General features: G+C 37.6%; 1 protein-coding gene across 1 annotated transcript in view; it reads right to left on the bottom strand.

The window, feature by feature from the left end:
• The window catches only part of GFPT1 (glutamine--fructose-6-phosphate transaminase 1), a 52,692-nt gene that overhangs the window by 25,456 nt on the left and 8,750 nt on the right, over positions 1 to 18,486 (bottom strand). Inside the window, exons 2-8 of the mRNA XM_039239552.1 lie at positions 16,564 to 16,671; positions 14,349 to 14,456; positions 11,110 to 11,235; positions 7,606 to 7,664; positions 5,901 to 6,035; positions 3,457 to 3,518; positions 2,781 to 2,860 (exon numbers count right to left, since the gene is read on the bottom strand). Coding sequence (XP_039095483.1) covers positions 2,781 to 2,860; positions 3,457 to 3,518; positions 5,901 to 6,035; positions 7,606 to 7,664; positions 11,110 to 11,235; positions 14,349 to 14,456; positions 16,564 to 16,671 — 678 coding nt within the window. The remainder of the gene's footprint in view (positions 1 to 2,780; positions 2,861 to 3,456; positions 3,519 to 5,900; positions 6,036 to 7,605; positions 7,665 to 11,109; positions 11,236 to 14,348; positions 14,457 to 16,563; positions 16,672 to 18,486) is intronic.

The following is an 18,486-nucleotide window of genomic DNA, read 5'->3' as shown; positions in this document are numbered from 1 at the left end:
TTTGACAAATTAGACAAAGATAAAAAAAAACACAAATTAAAATCTATATAAATGTCAAAGAGACAAAAAAGCACCTTTATCTGAGATCGGGACATACTAGACCTTATAACCTATGACACAACGGCCTTAGGACACTATAAATATACTTGTAAACATTCATATTGTGTCTGTCGTCTAAATGCAGGTCTATAAAGACTTGCTTATAATTATTCTTAGAAATGTACATCAGGGGCACCTGGTTAGCTCAGTCAGTTAAGCATCCGACTCTTGGATTCAGCTCAGGTCATGATCTTGTGGTTTCGTGGATTCAAGCCCCGCATTAGGCTCTGCACTGGCAGCATGGAGCCTGCTTGGGATTCTTTCTCTCCCTCTCTCTCTGCCCCTCCTTGATTCATGTTGTCTCTCTTTCAAAAAATAAACTTAAAAAATTTTTTTTGTAAAAATGTACATCCAAATTTCTCCACAATCCATGCTTGTTTGGTGGGTTTTACACATGAAAATACAAGAGCCCTTTCCATCCAAATTCAACAGCAAAAAAGATATCACACTTTAAAAACTACCTGTAATGGGACATCCTAGAAAAAGTAATGCTACAGAAGGATAAAGCAGATCCGTGTTTGCCAAGGGCTGGGAACAGGAACAAGGGCTGGTTGGCTATCGAGCTACAGCTGGAGGGAACTTGCAGGGACGGTGGTGGTTATAACCATTTGCACTTGACAAAACTCATGAAACTGCACATCAAAAAAGAGTGAATTTTACTGATGTAAAAAAAGTGAATCGGGGCGTCTGGGTGGCTTAGTCAGTTAAGCGTCCGACTTTCACTTGGGTCATGATCTCGCGGTTCGTGGGTTCAAGCCCCGCGTAGGGCTCTGTGCTGACAGCCAGCTCAGAGCCTGGAGCCTGTTTCAGTCTGTGACTCCCTCTCTCTCTGACCCTCCCCTGCTCAAGCTGTCTCTCTCTCTCCTAGAAATAAATAAAACATTAGAAAAAAAAAAGTGAATCAAAGAACATACAGAAGGATAGCCCAGCACCTAGACTTTCAAAATAAATACCACCAGCTTTGGTCATAAAATGCCCTAATGGTATCAAGTTTCACTATATTCCTTCTCCAAATGGTCATTCTTCAAGTAACAAGGTATATTTAATTCTAAGATTTAGAAGGATTTAAGGTAACATTGCCTATTTAAATAAAAAGCACGTTACCACTTGATACCTATACCTATTACAATCTATAAAATGTTTTGCAGTACATCAATTATCTGATTTGAGTGGCACACAATTATTACTATCCCCCTTTTTTTGGTCAGTCGTTACACCTAGAGAAAATAGTGAAAGCTTAAAAGCTGGTCCCGTGTTCTCCCCTTTACACAGTCTCTTGAATAAGAAACTAAACCTTTTAAATGAAACTTTGCTGAGTCATACATTATCTACCTACTAGCAACTAGAGAAATAAAGGTCACTAAAATACGATGCCTCATCTTAAAAACATGTCTCATGATAGGTTTCTCCTCTAACTTAAGATCTTAGCCAATGTTTTTCCATTATTTTTAAAAGCAGCCTAAGAAAATGTGCAAGATAATAACACAGAAGTAATGTATAAAGAAGCAGGGTTATTAACAGGAATCTGCAACTTTGGATCCAAAATTCTGTACCTTCATTAGTAAACTAGTTTTTCTTCTGAAAAGAGAAGGAGAGGGAGGGGGATGTAAGAAGAAATCCTACCATTTCAAGGTCGAAGGCTATTTAAGGAAATAACTTTCTGCTTTAGATAAAAGAGCTAAAGCAGTTACTATCTAAAGATGAAGAGGTTTAGAATCCTTTGCTATTTTTTTCCAAGAAACCAAAAATTATACATTAATAACATGGGTTTCAATTTCAATGAATTTACCACTCCCTATCTTTTACTTGGAAAGCTTTTCATAATAAGTAAATGAAAAGAGCATGCCATTTTGGGGGGTCTAATTATATCAATAAAATTATCCAGAGTTTGTATGGCTGAAAGTCCTATAAAAAAATAACAAATTTCAAACATAAACAATAAAAAAAGACTCCAATTTCAAACATGGGAATCAAGATGTTGAATGTAAATCTAAAAGTAAAATGTCATGCATAAAATAAAGACTATTTAAACATAATTTTGTAAGAAGTTAGAATACAGTATTCAAATAACTACCACTGAATTCTATCTATAATTGCCTAACACACAACACTCTTTTGTCAATGTAAGCATCTTATTTATAGTAATGTATCTGACATGATTTCAACTTAAAATAAAAAAATAAATTTTATAATTTCAATCTCAGAAATCTTAAAGAAACAAATTATTAAAAGCAGTTTTCTAAATGCCAAAAGCAGACAGACAAAATATACTCTGCAAATTAGAAAAATGTCAAAATATGTTTCCCCATAAAAAAGCACATTTTTAGAGGCCCAGCACATTCATTCACTCCAAGAACAAAGAATTAGTAAAGAATGAACAAAAGAGGATAAGAGTCTTCCCCATCCATGCAGAGTGCATTTCCCACCTCTTTCTCCCTGTGATCCCCACCGTGTGAATTTTGATCCAATCTGAGTCCTAGCTAAGGATATACAACAGAAAAAAATTCTACTCGTCAGAGAAATCACAACAAATCCTTTTCATGTCTAGACAGAACTATATATATACATGTGTGGATCTAACCAAAGAGGCATTTATTTCAATTTAAAGGAAACAGTTCTTTATATCTACTGCACTCAATTTATACAGTTTCCTCATGGCATGATGTAGGAAGAGTTTTTACCTGTTCTGTAGAGAATTGGAATGTGATCAGTAGAGAGTTTATGTTCACTTCGTACACCAATCAAAAGAGGGCTACCTCGTCTGTTAAGCAAAATTAAAACAGAATGAAGCCATTTCCATAACTAATGCACTGGTATAAATTTTAATGAGCTGACACTCTTAAAGTAATGTTTAAACTGTCCCTCCAGGTTCGACTTCAGGTATAACAAAAGCACAGCATAAACAGAATTTGCAAATATTAGGGCTTCTCACTGTTCTAAAAAGGACATCGTGATCAGGCCTAGATATCCTGGCAAAAGTAGTGATGGTACAATTATCTAGGAATCTGTTTAGGATGTATGCTTCCAAAAAATATGGAAAAAGTTAATCTTGGGAGCCTGAAATTAGAGAATATTCAATATCCAAATTCACAAAGTAACCATAGTGTCTCAACAGAGACAAAAGCCCAGTTATAAATGCCAAAATATATCTGCTTTATTAAGGGGTTCTGTGAAGTGGAAAAGTGGTGAAAAATGGACAAGGAAGGGCGTATGAAATAAACATATAGATATGGCATGAGATCGAGGAAAGGGCAAGTCTTTACAGTAAAGAGTAATCATCATGTACAGAGAATACACTTATAATTCAAATGTTTCAAAATGCATATAATTATTAGTCATTATTAAATCTGTACATACCTTGTGCCAACTGCTTGGCCAGGAAAATGAACACTTTTAAATACCAGTGCAAAAGCACCTTCCTATAAAGGGAAAAAAAAATACATTAGCAATATTTTTTATAATCAATTATCGAATGTGAAATGCCTAAAACATACTGACTTCGGCACAGAAATTTTTGTTCATATGTTGCTCTCTTTAAAGTTATAAACAAGTCCAAATTTTAGGCAGACACTCATTCCTGAGCTTTGGTGTATCCAAGACACACTTTTTAACCAAGCCCACTCTTGAAATATACTCAGTAGATAATAGCTCCAAAATGGACTATTATTTAAAGCACTATTTTACACAATACTAACATTTCTCAATAGATACAGCCTATCTCAGATACTGTGCATTAGAGCGCAAGGAGGAGACCCCTAGGCCAGTAATCCAAAAATCCAGTGATTTTATACCACTGTTAACTTCCATGCTTGTTGACCTTGTTATTAGAGATAAACATATACACAACCACAATTAACATGTACACCATACCACTCCCTCAACCCAACCTCCTCAGGGACAGGACCTAAGGAATTCAAGAGTGAATAAAGAGGGGCACCTGGGTGGCTCAGTCAGTTAAGCACTGACTTCAGCTCAGGTCATGATCTCGCAGTTTTTGAGTTCAAGCCTTGCGTCAGGCTCTGTCCTCTGTGCTGACAGCTTGGAACCTGGAGCATGCTTCGAATTCTGTGTGTGTGTGTGTCTCTCTCTTTCTCTCTCTCTCTGCTCCTCCCCCACTCATGCTCTGTCTCTCTCTCTTGCTCAAAAATAATAAACATTTAGAAAAAAAAAAAGAGTGAATAAAGAAGGAACAGAAGGTAGGAGAGCTGAGCTAAGGGACCACCACAGAACACAAACTGGGTTACATAATGAATAGAAACAAGAAAAGGCTAGAAAGGCCTTCCCTTGAGTAAAGGGAAAGACCAGGCCTCTATTTTCTTCATCTTCCTGATTCCTCCTTTTGCTGCAGACATCAAACGATTTGAGCAGGAGGAGGAAGTGAGGGCTGGACCTTCAGAGAAAAGTGAAGGGCTTTTAAATGGGAAAGCTAGTGGGGGCGCCTGGGTGGCTCAGTCGGTTGAGTGTCCGGCTTTGGCTCAGGTCATGATCTCACGGTTCGTGGGATCGAGCCCCACGTCGGGCTCTGTGCTGACAGCTAGCTCAGAGCCTGGAGCCTGTTTCGGATTCTGTGTCTCCCTCTCTCTCTGACCCTCCCCTGCTCATGGGGCCTCTCTCTCTCAGAAATAAATAAAACATAAAAAATAAATAAATAAATAAATAAATGGTAAAGCTAGAGTTATGAGTGAGGAAGGCAGTTATCACCATGCATTTGGATTTTTGTGGATCTCTGATATTCTTAATCTTTAACTAGGACAACTGGGACGGGATCAAAAAGAATGCCATTTTTTTTTCTTAAGCTGGGAAATACTTTTCTATAGTGTTACAAGGCCAAGGAAAAGTCCCCATAAGGAAAAACACAGAATTGACTATATAGGCTCAGAGACATGCAGACGTTATGGCAGAATAGAGTGTGCATTTCAGATGAAACTACCCTTGTGCTAAGTTACAGAGAAGAACATGAGTGAGCAGGAAGCAAGAAAGTGATGACGACTGCACCTGTTATGTACATGTTTGTGTGTGGTATCCATGGCTTCCTTTATTTTTAGACAAACTCTTTGATTTTGGATTATTTGTAATTCTCATGACACTAAACTAGCAAAAGAAGTAGTTTTAAGTGTGTGGGAAGGGAGTGGTCAGAGTCTCTCAGAATTATTCAAGTTGAAGAGCACCTCGGTGGCTCAGTTAAGTGTCCGACTCTTGATCTTGACTCAGGATATGTTCTTATGGTTCGTTGAGATTGAGCTCCATGTTGCGCTCTGCGCTGATAAACAGAGCCTGCTTGGAACTGTCTCCTCTCTCTCTGCCTCTCTCTCTCTCTCAAAATAAATAAATTTAAAAAAAACTATTCAAGTTGAGTAGTAATATATATATATATATATATATATATGGAAAATAAAAGCCAAAAATACTTAAGAAATTAGCACAATTCCTGCTTATCTTAAGAGTTTGTGATTAATGCTGGCGATAATCTTAAAAAGCATGGTTTAGGGGCGTCCAACTTGATTTTAGTTCAGGTCATGACCTTATGGTTTGTTGAAATAGAGCCCCATGCTGTGAGCACAAAGCCTGCTTGGGATTCTCTTCCCTCTCCCTGCCCCTCTCCTGCGCTTTCTCTAAACAAACAAATAAATAAAACTTTTTAAGTTTTAACTTAAAACTTAAAAAAAAATATGGTTTAGTGGCACCTGGCTGGCTCAGTCTGTAGAGCATACTACTCTTGACCAGTAATTACAGTTTAAGCCCCACAGTAGAGATTACTTAGGAAAAAAATAAATCTTAAAAAAAAAAGTGTGGTTTAATACCAATTGTTGGATAACTCTCTCCACCAAGGTAGTAAAACTGATATCTTGACTTTCCCGATTGTCATACATGTACTTAACAAGCTTGGCAATTGTCTCTGTGTCTGTTTCAGATTCAAAGTCATAGCCTTTGCTTTCCTGTAATTAGAAAGGAAAAAAAATTGACACATTTAAGAAAATATTCATGATATCCAAATCTTTTCTACAGAATTTGTTTTCTCAAAAATTTCACTAAACAATTGCTAATATTTTTTGACCACCATATCCCATTAGCATTGTTGAAAATGAAGGTCACCATCTAATTATAGCAAATCCAAAATAGTCAACTATTTTGTGCAACTGAATATATGCTTTTAATTATATATACTTATATATGCTACATATAAATTAAGAAAATTGTAGGGGCACCTGGTGGCTCACTTAGTTAAGCCTCCACTCTTGATTGTGACTCAAGTTGTGACCTCATGGTTCATGAGATCAAGCCTTACATCAGGCTCTGCACTGTTAGATTCTCTTGGGATTCCCTCTCTCTGTCCTTCCCCTGCTCCTGCTCTCTCTCTCTCAAAATAAATTTTTTTAAAAAAAGAAAATTTTAAATGATTAAAATATAATGGAATATATAACATTCACAAAATAATAATTCCATAATGAATATAATGATTCTTTCTTGGGTAATGATATTGCATTCTCCAATACAATAGCCATTAGCTATATGTGACTATTTAAACTGATTAAAATGAGGGGTGCGTGTGTGGCTCAGTCAGCTGAGCTTCTGACTCTGACTCAGGTCATGACATCATGGTTCGTGGGTTCCAGCCCCATGTCAGGCTCTGTGCTGACGGCTCAGGACCTTCTTCAGATCCTCTGTCTCCCTCTCTGCCCCTCCCTCCCTCTCAATCCCTCAAAATTAAAATTTAAAAACTGATTAAAATGAAATAAAATTTCAAATTTGGTCCCTCAGTCATACTAGCTCAATTACCACATGTGGACAGTGGCTACTATATTGCACAGATACAAGCTTCCATCACTGCAGAAAAGTTCAACTGGACAGCCCCAAGAGGCACTCATGAAGGTCATCATCATGAACATTGTAATATAATACATGGCTATTTAGGGCATAGAACCTTCATTTAATCTGCCCTAATTCTTCTTATGTATCCTGAAGCTTTGAAAAATGCCAAACAAAGGGGCACCTGGGTGGCTCAGTCAGTTAAGCATCTGACTGTGGCTCAGGTCATGATCCCACAATTCATGAGTTTGTGCCCTGCGTCGGGCTCTGTGCTAACAGCTCAGAGCCGGGAGCCTGCTTCAGATTCTGTGTCTCCCTCTCTCTCTGCCCCTCCCCTGTTTGTGCTCTGTCTCTGTCTCTCTCAAAAATAAAGACTGAAAAAAAAAATTAAAAAATAAAATAAATTAAAATGCCGAACAAGATCTCTCACAATGCAAACAATGTCCACCCCCCAAAATCCCAATTTAATTTGAGCTTTTGGGTCAAATTTATAATAAAGCCAAGTAATTATTTCTTATTCACATAAAAAACAAAAATATTCCACTATCACAAAGAAAAGTCCGGTAAACTCCAAACCCTTGTAACCATCTCAGGAATTACGTGATCACACCTAGATGGTGCGGCACAACCCAACAAACCTCACTGCCCTCCATTAGAAATTTCTCAAAGCCTGTTGTCTTTTCAGGTCACTTTACTTACCAAAAACTTTTTCAAGTCTTTGTAGTTGGTGATAATTCCATTGTGAATAACAATAAATTCTAAAAGAGATAAAAAGTATTGATGACAAAAAATTATAGGTCTAGTAAACACTGTAAATAGCCACAACTGTCAAGTCACATGCTAGAATTCCAAGTGTAATCATATATCTTCTACTTTTCATTATCAATTCTCCCTGGGTAGATTAGCAGCATTATTTATGTGGTTTAGTGGAAGCACACAGTGCTGGAGAAGTGGATGTAGAGGGAATAAAATAAACTGGGGTCTACAAGACATCAATTTCATTTGTGGCTAAACTACTAATCTAATCTCACCATATGAAAGGGGTAAATTTCCTGGGGTTTCTTCATTTGCAAAACAAGAAGACTGACCAATAGAGCTATTATTCTCATTTCTTTCTTCATTCATTCTTAGGCAGAAAAAAACTCCTAAATTTAAAGAGAAAGACTTTCAAACTAAAACAATTACCTAATTTATATTAAATGAGTTTAAGAACTTAAGTTAAAGAAAAAGAAAAACCAGCTATCCTGAGCTCCGAGCCTGCTTGGGATACATTCTCTCACCGGCCCCGTCTGTCCCTCTCCCTGGCACAGGCTCTCTCTTACTCTCTCTAAAAATAAGTTTTTTTAATTCAAAAGAAAAAAGAAAATCCAGCTATACAGATCTATAGTAAAATTTACTTAGCTGAGATCCAGACAATTCTTGAGATGTCAGATAAATTAATGTTAAAACAGCATGCCAAGATCAAGTAGATATGTAGCAGAATAATTTTGATCTTTTTGATTAAACTAAGAATTGGCAATATTATTATTTATAGCCCTCAACAGTGTATGTAAAGACCACTAATATGGATTTATTATTTAAAATTCTTATAAATTATTCTTTAAAATTAGAATACTGGGGGGGCGACTGGGTGGCTTAGTCGGTTGGGCGTCCGACTTTCGCTTGGGTCATGATCTTGCAGTTCGTGGGTTCGGGCCCCACGTCGGGCTCTGTGCTGACTGCCAGCTCGGAACCTGGAGCCTGTTTCGGTCTGTGACTCCCTCTCTCTCTGACTCTCCCCTGCTCACGCTCTCTCTCTTTCTCTCTCCTAGAAATGAAGAGAAAACATTTAAAAAATAAATAAATAAATAAAATTAGAATACTGGGGCATCTGGCTGGCTCATTGCTAGAGCATGCAACTCTTGATCTCAGGGTCGTGACTTCAAGCCCCAAACTGGGTATGGAGCCTACTTAAAAAAAAATGTAAAATTAGAATACTAAATTATCAAAATGTTTTTAAATATAAAGATCTGACATTTGGGGCTGATATTAAATGAGCTTGAACTGAATAAGTTACAAATCAAATAATAGATTTTTAAGTGAAAAAGAGATACCACCAAATGATACTACAAAAATAAATCTAAGAAAAAAAATTTTATTGCTGGAACACAAAGAATCATAAACAGCTGACTATGGGATACAAAGCCTTAACATCAAAGTCTCAAAACATAACCTAGATACAAATTTGTAGGACTCTTATAAAGGCGCTGTCAGTATTAAAAGTTTGAACAGCTGTTAGCATTCAAATCCAATTTAATAATAATTATGTGAAACATAAATACCTGAAAAGGACAGCTACTGAATTATTATAATGAAATCATAAAATCTTTTCTCAAAAGGTATGTATATACTCACACATATTCATATATATACAAATGGATATATTTGCTTATTAAAAAAAAAAAAAAATAGAAGCGCCTAGGTAGCTCAGTGGTTAAGCGTCCGACTTCAGCTCAGCTCATGATCTCACAGCTCCTGAGTTCGAGCCCCACAATTAGGCTCTGTGCTGACAACTCAGAGCCTGGAGCCTGCTTTGGATTCTGTGTCTCCCCCTCTCTCTGCCCCTCCCCTGCTCATGCTCTATCTCTCTCAGAAATAAAATAAACATTAAAAAAAATTTTTTTAAACAGTCTAAAAAATGTGTTAAATGGTTATCTACAGATAAGGAATAAGTAAGAGGAAATAGGATACAAATTAGACTTTCTTTATTGGTATGACTTCAGAACTATGCACACAGTTTGAAGTAAAAATTTTAAAGATGGTCAATCCCTAAACATTAAAATAAAATATAACCGATCAACATAATGTTGTATCTGATAATATCACAACCACAGGGGATTATTACAAGTGACTCTAAAATACAGTAATTTGATTATATATCTCTAAAGAGATACACTCTAATGATAAAAATATTAATAAAAATTTTAACAAAAAACAGTAAACATACTTATGGTAGTACTGGTATGAGGATTCTGTTGTATGTAGATGATACAATAAATCAAATAAGTATGTTGCAGGTGTTAAGAATGGAGTTTTTAGGTGAGATTGGAAGGAAATCTATCAGAGCAAGGAGGTTAAATAAAAACCTTCCAGCATTAGATTTGAATCAAAAGCGTTAGTGTAATATTATGCCGTGTTTTATCTTTAAACTTATACATGCATGCACACACCCACAGAGCTATTTTCCTGCTCTGTCCACCTAAAGACCTCAGTGCAATGAGCACCTGGTTTATAGTCTTCATATACCATTTCCACTAAAAGGAACTAAGGATCCTTAGAGATATGGATGATGCCAAGTCTGGGGCAAAATTAGATGAACCTGAAACAAAGACTATTAAGCCTACTAGTGTCATGTCAGGAACCAACCTAAATAAGCTCCAATAGCCAAAGATGGGAAAATTTGTGCATCAATATAGATTATTACTCCTGTGTTTTTAAAAAATACAATATTTTAAATTTGTGAGTTTATAATAATAAAAAGAAACTCGTTCATCTTAGAACATTAGAACCACTTCATTTTTGAAAAATGGTAAATAAAGTGAAAAAAATCAAATACTTATCCTGCCTCTCCTATATAATATGGAACTCTGGGTAACTAAGCAGTTGATATGGAGAAGTTTCTCTTTACAGAAGTATTTAAGGTAAGTGAAAAATGAATGACAGTACTTGACTATCAGCATTTTACAAATCCCTAAAGAAATAATTAATTGGCAATAATCTATGGCCACCAATAATACAAAAAGAAAAATGCTCAAACATTACATACCTCCACATGTAAATCAATACCATACCAATTTATAGTAAATAGAAGAGACAGAGAAACTTAAATGGCACCCTGGGATGCATACAATTAAGCAAGATCTAGACTGCAGGAAACTCTACAGGACAAACAACACAGCAAAGTGCAAGGAAAAAGGAGAGAAAGACAGAGCTTCCAAAATAATCTGGGTGGAGGAATACAGAGAAACAGAACAGATTTTGTATTGTTAAATGTTAAAGCTGGGTAACAGATACATCAGGTTCTACATATTGTCTACTTCTGCAAATGCTTGAAATTTTCCAAATTAAAAAAAAATTAAAATAACAAAAACATAAAAGTCTTCATTCTTCTCCCATTGGCCACCCCTCTATAATCATTCCAAAGCACGCAGAATGTGTTCATACCATTATTTTTATCAGAGCGCTGGGGATGGCTGTTGACAGGATTGGGTTCTCCATGTGTCGCCCAACGGGTATGAGCTATTCCGAGGTGTACATCAAATTCTATATCCAAATCCATATCCTGTTGCTCTGAAGATATAAAATGAAAAATTCCAATATTAAATCATGCTGTAGAGATAATGCCAAAAGTTATATTTAAATATAATTATTACAGGGCACCTAGGTGGCTAGGTTGGTTAAGCATCTGACTTTAGCTCAGGTCATGATCTCATAGTTCATGGGTTTGAGCCTGGCACTGGGCTCTGTGCTGACAGCTGGAGCCTGCTTCAGATTCTGTGTCTCCCTCTCCCTGCCTCTCCCCTGCTTGTGTGCTCACTCTCTCCCTCCCTTTCTATCATTTCTCTATCATTCTTAAGACCCTACATGACCCAGTCCTCAATCTCACCAGCTCATCTCGTGCCACTCTCCCCCTCCCTTACTGTGTGCTAGCCCACTGACTTTCAGCTGTAAGCAGGCCAAGCTCACATAGTCTTTGAATTTGGTGTTCCCTCTGCCTAGAATCTCCCCCTTCAGACAATAATGTGGTCTCTGCTCAAATGTCACCTCTACTATATTTTGTCTTCACAGCACTAATCACTACCTAACATTATTTATTTGTTTGTTGTCTGGCCCTCTCACTAGAGTAAGTTCCATCAGGTCAGCGAGTCTGCCTATCTTGTTCTCTACTGTGTCATTAAGGCCTAGCACACTGGCTAGAATAAAGTAAGTGTTCAAGAAATATTCATTTTGTTGCCGAATCTTCACAATACTCTGTTAGGTACTATTGTCCCCATTTTATAAAGAAACTGAGGCTCTAAGAGTGAGAGAAACTGCCCTAGGTCATAGCTAACAGGAAGCAGAAATAGGATGTGAACCCAAGTCTGGCTAACATCCAGAGATAACAAATGTTAAGATACAACCATTCGTGCTTTACATCTGATGATATAAAATATAAAACAATCTTAAATTTTTGTTACATCCTAGAATAACAGCCTTCCTTTGCCACCAAATTTCACTGCCTTTACTATCAACACTGTCTCATGACAGCACCTACTCCTCCATGACAGTACTTACTCCTGCGTTTCAATTTCCTCATCTACAAAATGAGGATGATAAGTTTACCTACTTCATGGGTTATACTAAGGACTAGTAAGGCACTCAGTAGAGTGTCTGGGACACAGCAATAACAAATGTTAGCTATTACTAACGAAGTCAGAAGTTACTGATAATCAATCTCATGGCCTTTTCTGAAATGACTTCCTTTCTCTTTTGTCTTAAGAGGTCATAAATTGAAACTTGCTATGAGAAACGAGGTGGACACCACAAACATCCAAATATCCACACCCAGAGTTAACAAATATTAACACCTAACCATTTGTGCTCTAGATTTTTTAAGATCTAAAATGTAAAAATGCCAACTGATGCCTCCTTTATGCCCTGGCCCCATCCCATGCCTCCTCGGGGAGTTCTCAGGTTGACGGAGCACTGCCTCCCCTGTGCCTCTGAACATCTAATACAGACAGTAACGTGTCCACAAATGATAGCATGCTTTTGTTTTTTAAATGGTACTAACTTTGCACATCTCTAAGGATGCTTTTTTCATTCTTTCACTCAATATTAGGTTCCCACAACCTATCCATGTTCTCATATGCAGAACCAAGTCCAGTACACTCCTTTCAAAAGCTACATATGTTCCTTCACTGTATCATATCCAACTCAGTCTCCTGTTCTCTTACCGGTAGACATTTAGGTTGTTTCTACATTTTGCTGCAATGAATCCTGTCCTATCCCCTTATTCATAGAGTTTCTTCCAAGTATATGCCCAAGAATGGAAGCACTCGGTCACAGGATATAGGCATCTCCATTTAGACATTACCAGCTTCCTCTCCAAAGCGATTCCTCAGTTACAAATTCAGGAGCAATGTCTGCTAATTCCCAATCTTCCCCTTCCTTCAGGAGGTAGCAAGTCGCAACATGCTGATATGCAAAGACGGTGATTCTGGTCACAGTCTGCCCTCTGGCTTCCCACACTCAACTACCAATACTATAGAGTAAAAGGACTACCCACTATTCCATCAAATTTGGCTTCCCTATTCTTATCTTTGCTGATGCTATTCTATTCAGAAGGTCCTCCCTTCTCATCCTCACAACCCAAACAGAATCAACAGGCATTCCTTATATACCTCAAGTTTCTCCAACGGTGCCCAACTTCAAGTGGGAACTAGCTCTCCCCTGAATCCTTAAACAATATGTTTGTTCTCTCCTATGGAATCTACTATAATCAGCCTGGTATACAGGATACAGTACATATAGTACACCGAATATTTATACTACAGTTTTTGAAATATAGTTATTTGGGTGCCTGGCTCATCCCGAAACTAATCTCACCCACAATATGTGCAAAATAAGTACTGATCTAATTTGCTAAGTACTACAAAGCTAAATGTTTGGCTTACGTGGGTAAATAAGTGAAAAAAGTGACCAAGTCTACCATTCTCCTCTTCTACCTGCACTCCTTTGCCATGATTACAATGGCATCCATTTGAGCAGGTACATAAAAAACCTACTGTTTCCTGGAGGTTATGGAAGATGTTTTTAATTTTTTTCTTTTCAATTTAAAAAAAGCTTCAAAGCTTTTGCTTTGTTTTTAAGCTTCCCGTGAAAAATTAAAATGTTTAAGCATAATGTTATGAACTAAATATTGAGAAGTATATCCTCTTTAACGGAGCATGTATTTCTAGGCAACTACTTTATACCAGGGAAATAAGAAAATCTGAAAGAAAACATGATACTTACCTGATTATATCATATCTATTAAAAAGGGCAATATTCAGACTGACTATATGTCCAAAATAGGCATTTACTCCAAAGACACTAGAATAAGGGCACCAATAAAAACACCTCTGTCCTATGAAAGGCCTTCCTCAGGGATGGTGGTTCCTTCATTTTCGGATACTGAGCTTGCTATGAACACAAGGTACCTAGCTAATTTCATCCCCTAGTTAATACGGCCATTTTTAAAGCTAAGTATACTGTACACTAGCAGAGATAATAACAAAACTACTTTTCTTCTCTTCCTTCCACTTGAAACATCACAATTCTTAAAAGAACCCCAAAATACGGGAAGAAAGGTAATTTGGTAGGAAAGGGAGAAGGAAGCAAAGGGAGGGGAGACGGGACAAAATTCAAACTAAGTACATTACTGTGAACTTCTTCATCCAGTGCCTTAACTTTCCCTTTCTTCTTAATGAGCTGGATCTTGCAGGCATTGGCTTCCCAATCCTTGTCATTGCCTCCATCAACTCCCACCCCTACATCACAGAGGCAGAAAAGCTAGATTTAGAAACTTAGATTATCATCATGAAACAAAACTTTTAATTAAAAATTATTTTTTCATCTAATTAATTCATTTGTTCATCAATTCACATTTACTGAAAACCTATTATATGTCAAGCGATAGCTGCTAGAAACAAAACTGAAAATTATTCCATTTTTATCCTCAAATTTCTAATGATGTACTCAGAAGAAAGGGAACAAGTCATTACAATACAGTGTGGGTCTGGATTATATAATACAAGTACCACAGGCTGAAGGAAAAAAAAAAAGCACTCCAGGTTGGGTGTCAACCTGAGCACCATGGAGAAAGGCAGAAGATCGGCACCCAGCTCAGAAGGGAAATACACAAGGACAATCAGGGAACACATTCCTTGAAATTCTACTTAAGTTTCTAAAGAATTTGAAAAAGGTACCCGAAGGAACTAAAAAAGCATGAAGTAGTCTTAAGCAGAGAAATCAAAAACGTATAGAAGACTCTCTTTGGAAACAGAGTGGACTGAAGGGGGGGGAAACAGAAGAAACCAGCCGTCAGAAGATACAGCTACAGGAAAGCAAAAATGAGGAGGCCCTGAACCTCCTCACTTTTGATGGTGGTGATGAAGACAGGGATCAGTGATACCGAGGGCAGAACTGCCTGGATGCAATGTGAGGAGGCAGGCTGGGTCCGGGAGACCTTCCAGGCTCATTGGACTTGTTGAATGACTGCTGATAAAACGAACACAGTGAGAAACACATGCAGAGTGTGTTCAGTCTACTTCTGGGCATGCAAAATTTATATCATGGTTTATCCAGGAAAAAAATTCTAAGAGGCAGCTGGAAATACAGGTCTGCAGCTTGGGAAATAGACACGGGTTATTTGTCATCAACATATGAGAGGCTGATGAAGTCTGAGCTCACCCATGACAATACAAGAAAAATGGGCGTAGGAAAGAATCTTGAAGAACATTAATATTTAGGCAAAAGGTGGAAGAAAAGGAGCCCTCAAAGCAAACAGAAAAGAACCAGCATGTTAAGAGAGTATGTGTTACAAAAAAAGCTAAGGAAGGAGAGAATTTTATGAATGAAGGAGTTGAGGAATTCACTTTCTATTAACTGAGGAAGTCATGGAAAATAAGGGCCCATTACATTTGGCAATGTCAAGAGTACAGAAAAGGCTTAACATAGCAAGCCTGACACCGCTTTCCTTAGAAAGGTCTGCCTGCAAAGTTGGCCCTTGGCTGGCAGCTGGGAACTTGGGAATTCAGGACGGTTACCGCACCTAACTATGAAACAACGTGGCTTATACTGAACATCTGCTTCCATTCTGGGAGTCTAGAATTGTGGTATGTGTTAGGCAGATGGGTAGGATCCAGGCGACCAGCCTCATATAAAAGCTTGGGCGTTGAGTGGCTTCACTGATACACATTTCACACACGTTGTTGCAAGCGGCTGAATTAAGCGAACACTGTGGGACTCCAATAGGAGAGAACGCTCAGAAGCTCGTGCCTCACACCCTCCAGACTTCACCCCATGTGCCTTCTTCCCTGGCTGATTCTGCTCTGGATTCTCTTGTTGGAACAAATCGTAGCCATGAGTACAACTATATGCTGAGTCCTCCTCAGGAGGTGGTCTTGGGGACGCCTAACATAGTTAAGGAAAGGAGCCAGAATAGAACAGTAAGGTGACAAAAAGGTATTTTTATTTGCTTTGTCATTTATTTAAAGTAGAAGAATCTCAGGCAAGTTTACATGCCAATAGCAGGGAATCCTTGGAGAAAAAGAAATTAAAGTTACAAAAAAGAAAAAAGATAATTTATAAAGTAAAGCCTTCAAGAACTTTGTTCTACCATGAACATGCCCCAGGTGATTTATGTTCTTATAGTAACATTCTCAACAAAGGAAGATTTCCATAAGAAGTAATATAAATGGTAATACTGTTGAAATTACATGAATAAACCCTTTGAACATGATAAAAGATAAAAATTCTTCTTTTAATGTTTATTCAAAAATAGACATTACTAAAGAATCTAGTCAACAGACAAAACCTCTTTATTTAGATTCAAGAATCATGTTAAACCTATAATATTTTTTTAAAAGGAAATACCAGCAGAATCATATCCTCTGTACTCCAGTCTCTGAAGGCCTTTGATTAGGGTCTCCAAGATTTCTCGTCTTGTGCGAGGAACATGGTAGTTTAAGTAAGCAAATATACCTGCAAATAAACAAATATGTAAAAATTTGAGTAATGAAACAATATTGACACAATTATGACAAAATCCTCATTTGCATAATTACCTAAGATATGCAGAAATAGGAAGCTAGAGTCATCTTTAAAAAAGAAAGAGGAGCACATGGATGCCTCAGTTGGTTAAGTGTCCAATTCTTGATTTCAGCTCAGGTCAAGATTTCACAATTTGTGGGTTCCAGCCCCATCAGTCTCTGCACTGACAATGTGATGCCTGCTTGGGATTCTCTCTCTCCCTCTCTCTCTGCCCCTCCCCACCTCACATGCACTCTCTTTCTAAATAAATTTTAAAATACAGAGAGAGAGAAAGAGAGAGAGAGAGAGAGAGAGACAAAGAAAGAAAGAAAGAAATTCTCACTTCAAATTATTTAAAGCTGGTGAAACTTTTATAAAGGAGTATTTCTCATTAATATAAAAGACTAAAGCAAATAAATGTTTAGTTTTTGCAAAGCTTATAAAGCTAGTCACATATCTTCCATCACTGCCATTTAGTCTGGTAAAATTTAGTTTAAAAAACGAACCAATCACAGGCACCTGGGTAGCTCACTTGGTTCAGTGTCTGGCCTTGGCTCAGGTAATGATCTCATGGTTCAGGAATTCCAGCCCCACATTGGGCTCTCTCCTGACAGTGCACAGCCTGCTTGGGATTCTGTCTCTCTCTCCCTCTCTCTGCTCCCTCCTGCTCACACTCACTCTCTCTCAAAAATAAATAAATAAACTTAAAAAAAATTTTTTTGATTAACCAATCAACAAATTTGTACTTTATGTCCTATATACTGAGCACTGTCTAAAAGAAAACATATTCTTAAGTATTTTAAATAACACATGGGCCCTACAAAACTATACAGATGGAATAATTTTTCTTACTTCCAATGATCCTGGTATCAATAACAGTAACAATAAACAACTTATAAATATCAGTATATTTATATACAACCTAAATAATTTAATAACAGGGAGAAATGGACTAAAATATGTATAGAATCATCTTAAGGGAAAATGGCTGGAATCTTTTGTTCACCAGATACTACCAAAAGATAAACAACTATTATGATACATGTTAACACCTACTGAGAATTCATAAAGAAGGAGTACTTATTTGGAAAAACAAAACTAGCATAAAAAGGAATAGTACAATGTGAACTGAACCAGAAAAGCAAACAAGCAGTAGAACATAGGTAAAGGAAATCCACATTTAAAAAAATTTTTATAACGCTTATTCACTTAAAAAAAAATTTTTTTTTAATGTTTATGTTTGAGAGAGAGAGAGAGAGAGAGAGAGAGAGAAAGCACGTCAGCAGGAGAGGGCCAGAAAGAGGGAGACAGAGGATCTGAAGCAGGCTCTGCGCACTGAGCATAGTGCCCAGCGCGGGGCTTGAACTCACAAACCGTGAGATCATGAACTGAGCCAAAACCAAGAGTCGAGCACTTATCCAACTGGCCACCCAGAGGCCCCTATTTATTCTTATTTGAGAGACAGAGTGTGAGCAGGGAAGGGGCAGACAGAGTGGGAGACACAGAATCTGAAGCAGGCTCCAGGCTCTGAGACCCACATGGGGATCGAACTTACAAACCGTGAGATCATGTCCTGAGCTGAAGTCCAACACTCAAACGATTGAGCCACCCAGGTGCCCCAGAAGTCCATATTTTAAAAACAGCAGCATGAGGAGTACCAACCACACCTTACATTTGACTGTTCTGTCTCAAAAGTCTCTTTGAATCCAGAATGGTCTCCCCTACTGCCCTGTTTTCCCCAAGACACCAATTTACTGGCAAGCTGAG

This window comes from Hyaena hyaena, unplaced genomic scaffold (genome assembly GCF_003009895.1).
Source record: "Hyaena hyaena isolate Hyena2069 unplaced genomic scaffold, ASM300989v1 scaffold_158, whole genome shotgun sequence".
In the NCBI taxonomy this organism is placed as follows: Eukaryota; Metazoa; Chordata; class Mammalia; order Carnivora; family Hyaenidae; genus Hyaena; species Hyaena hyaena.
This window is presented reverse-complemented; position numbering and strand designations above follow the sequence as displayed.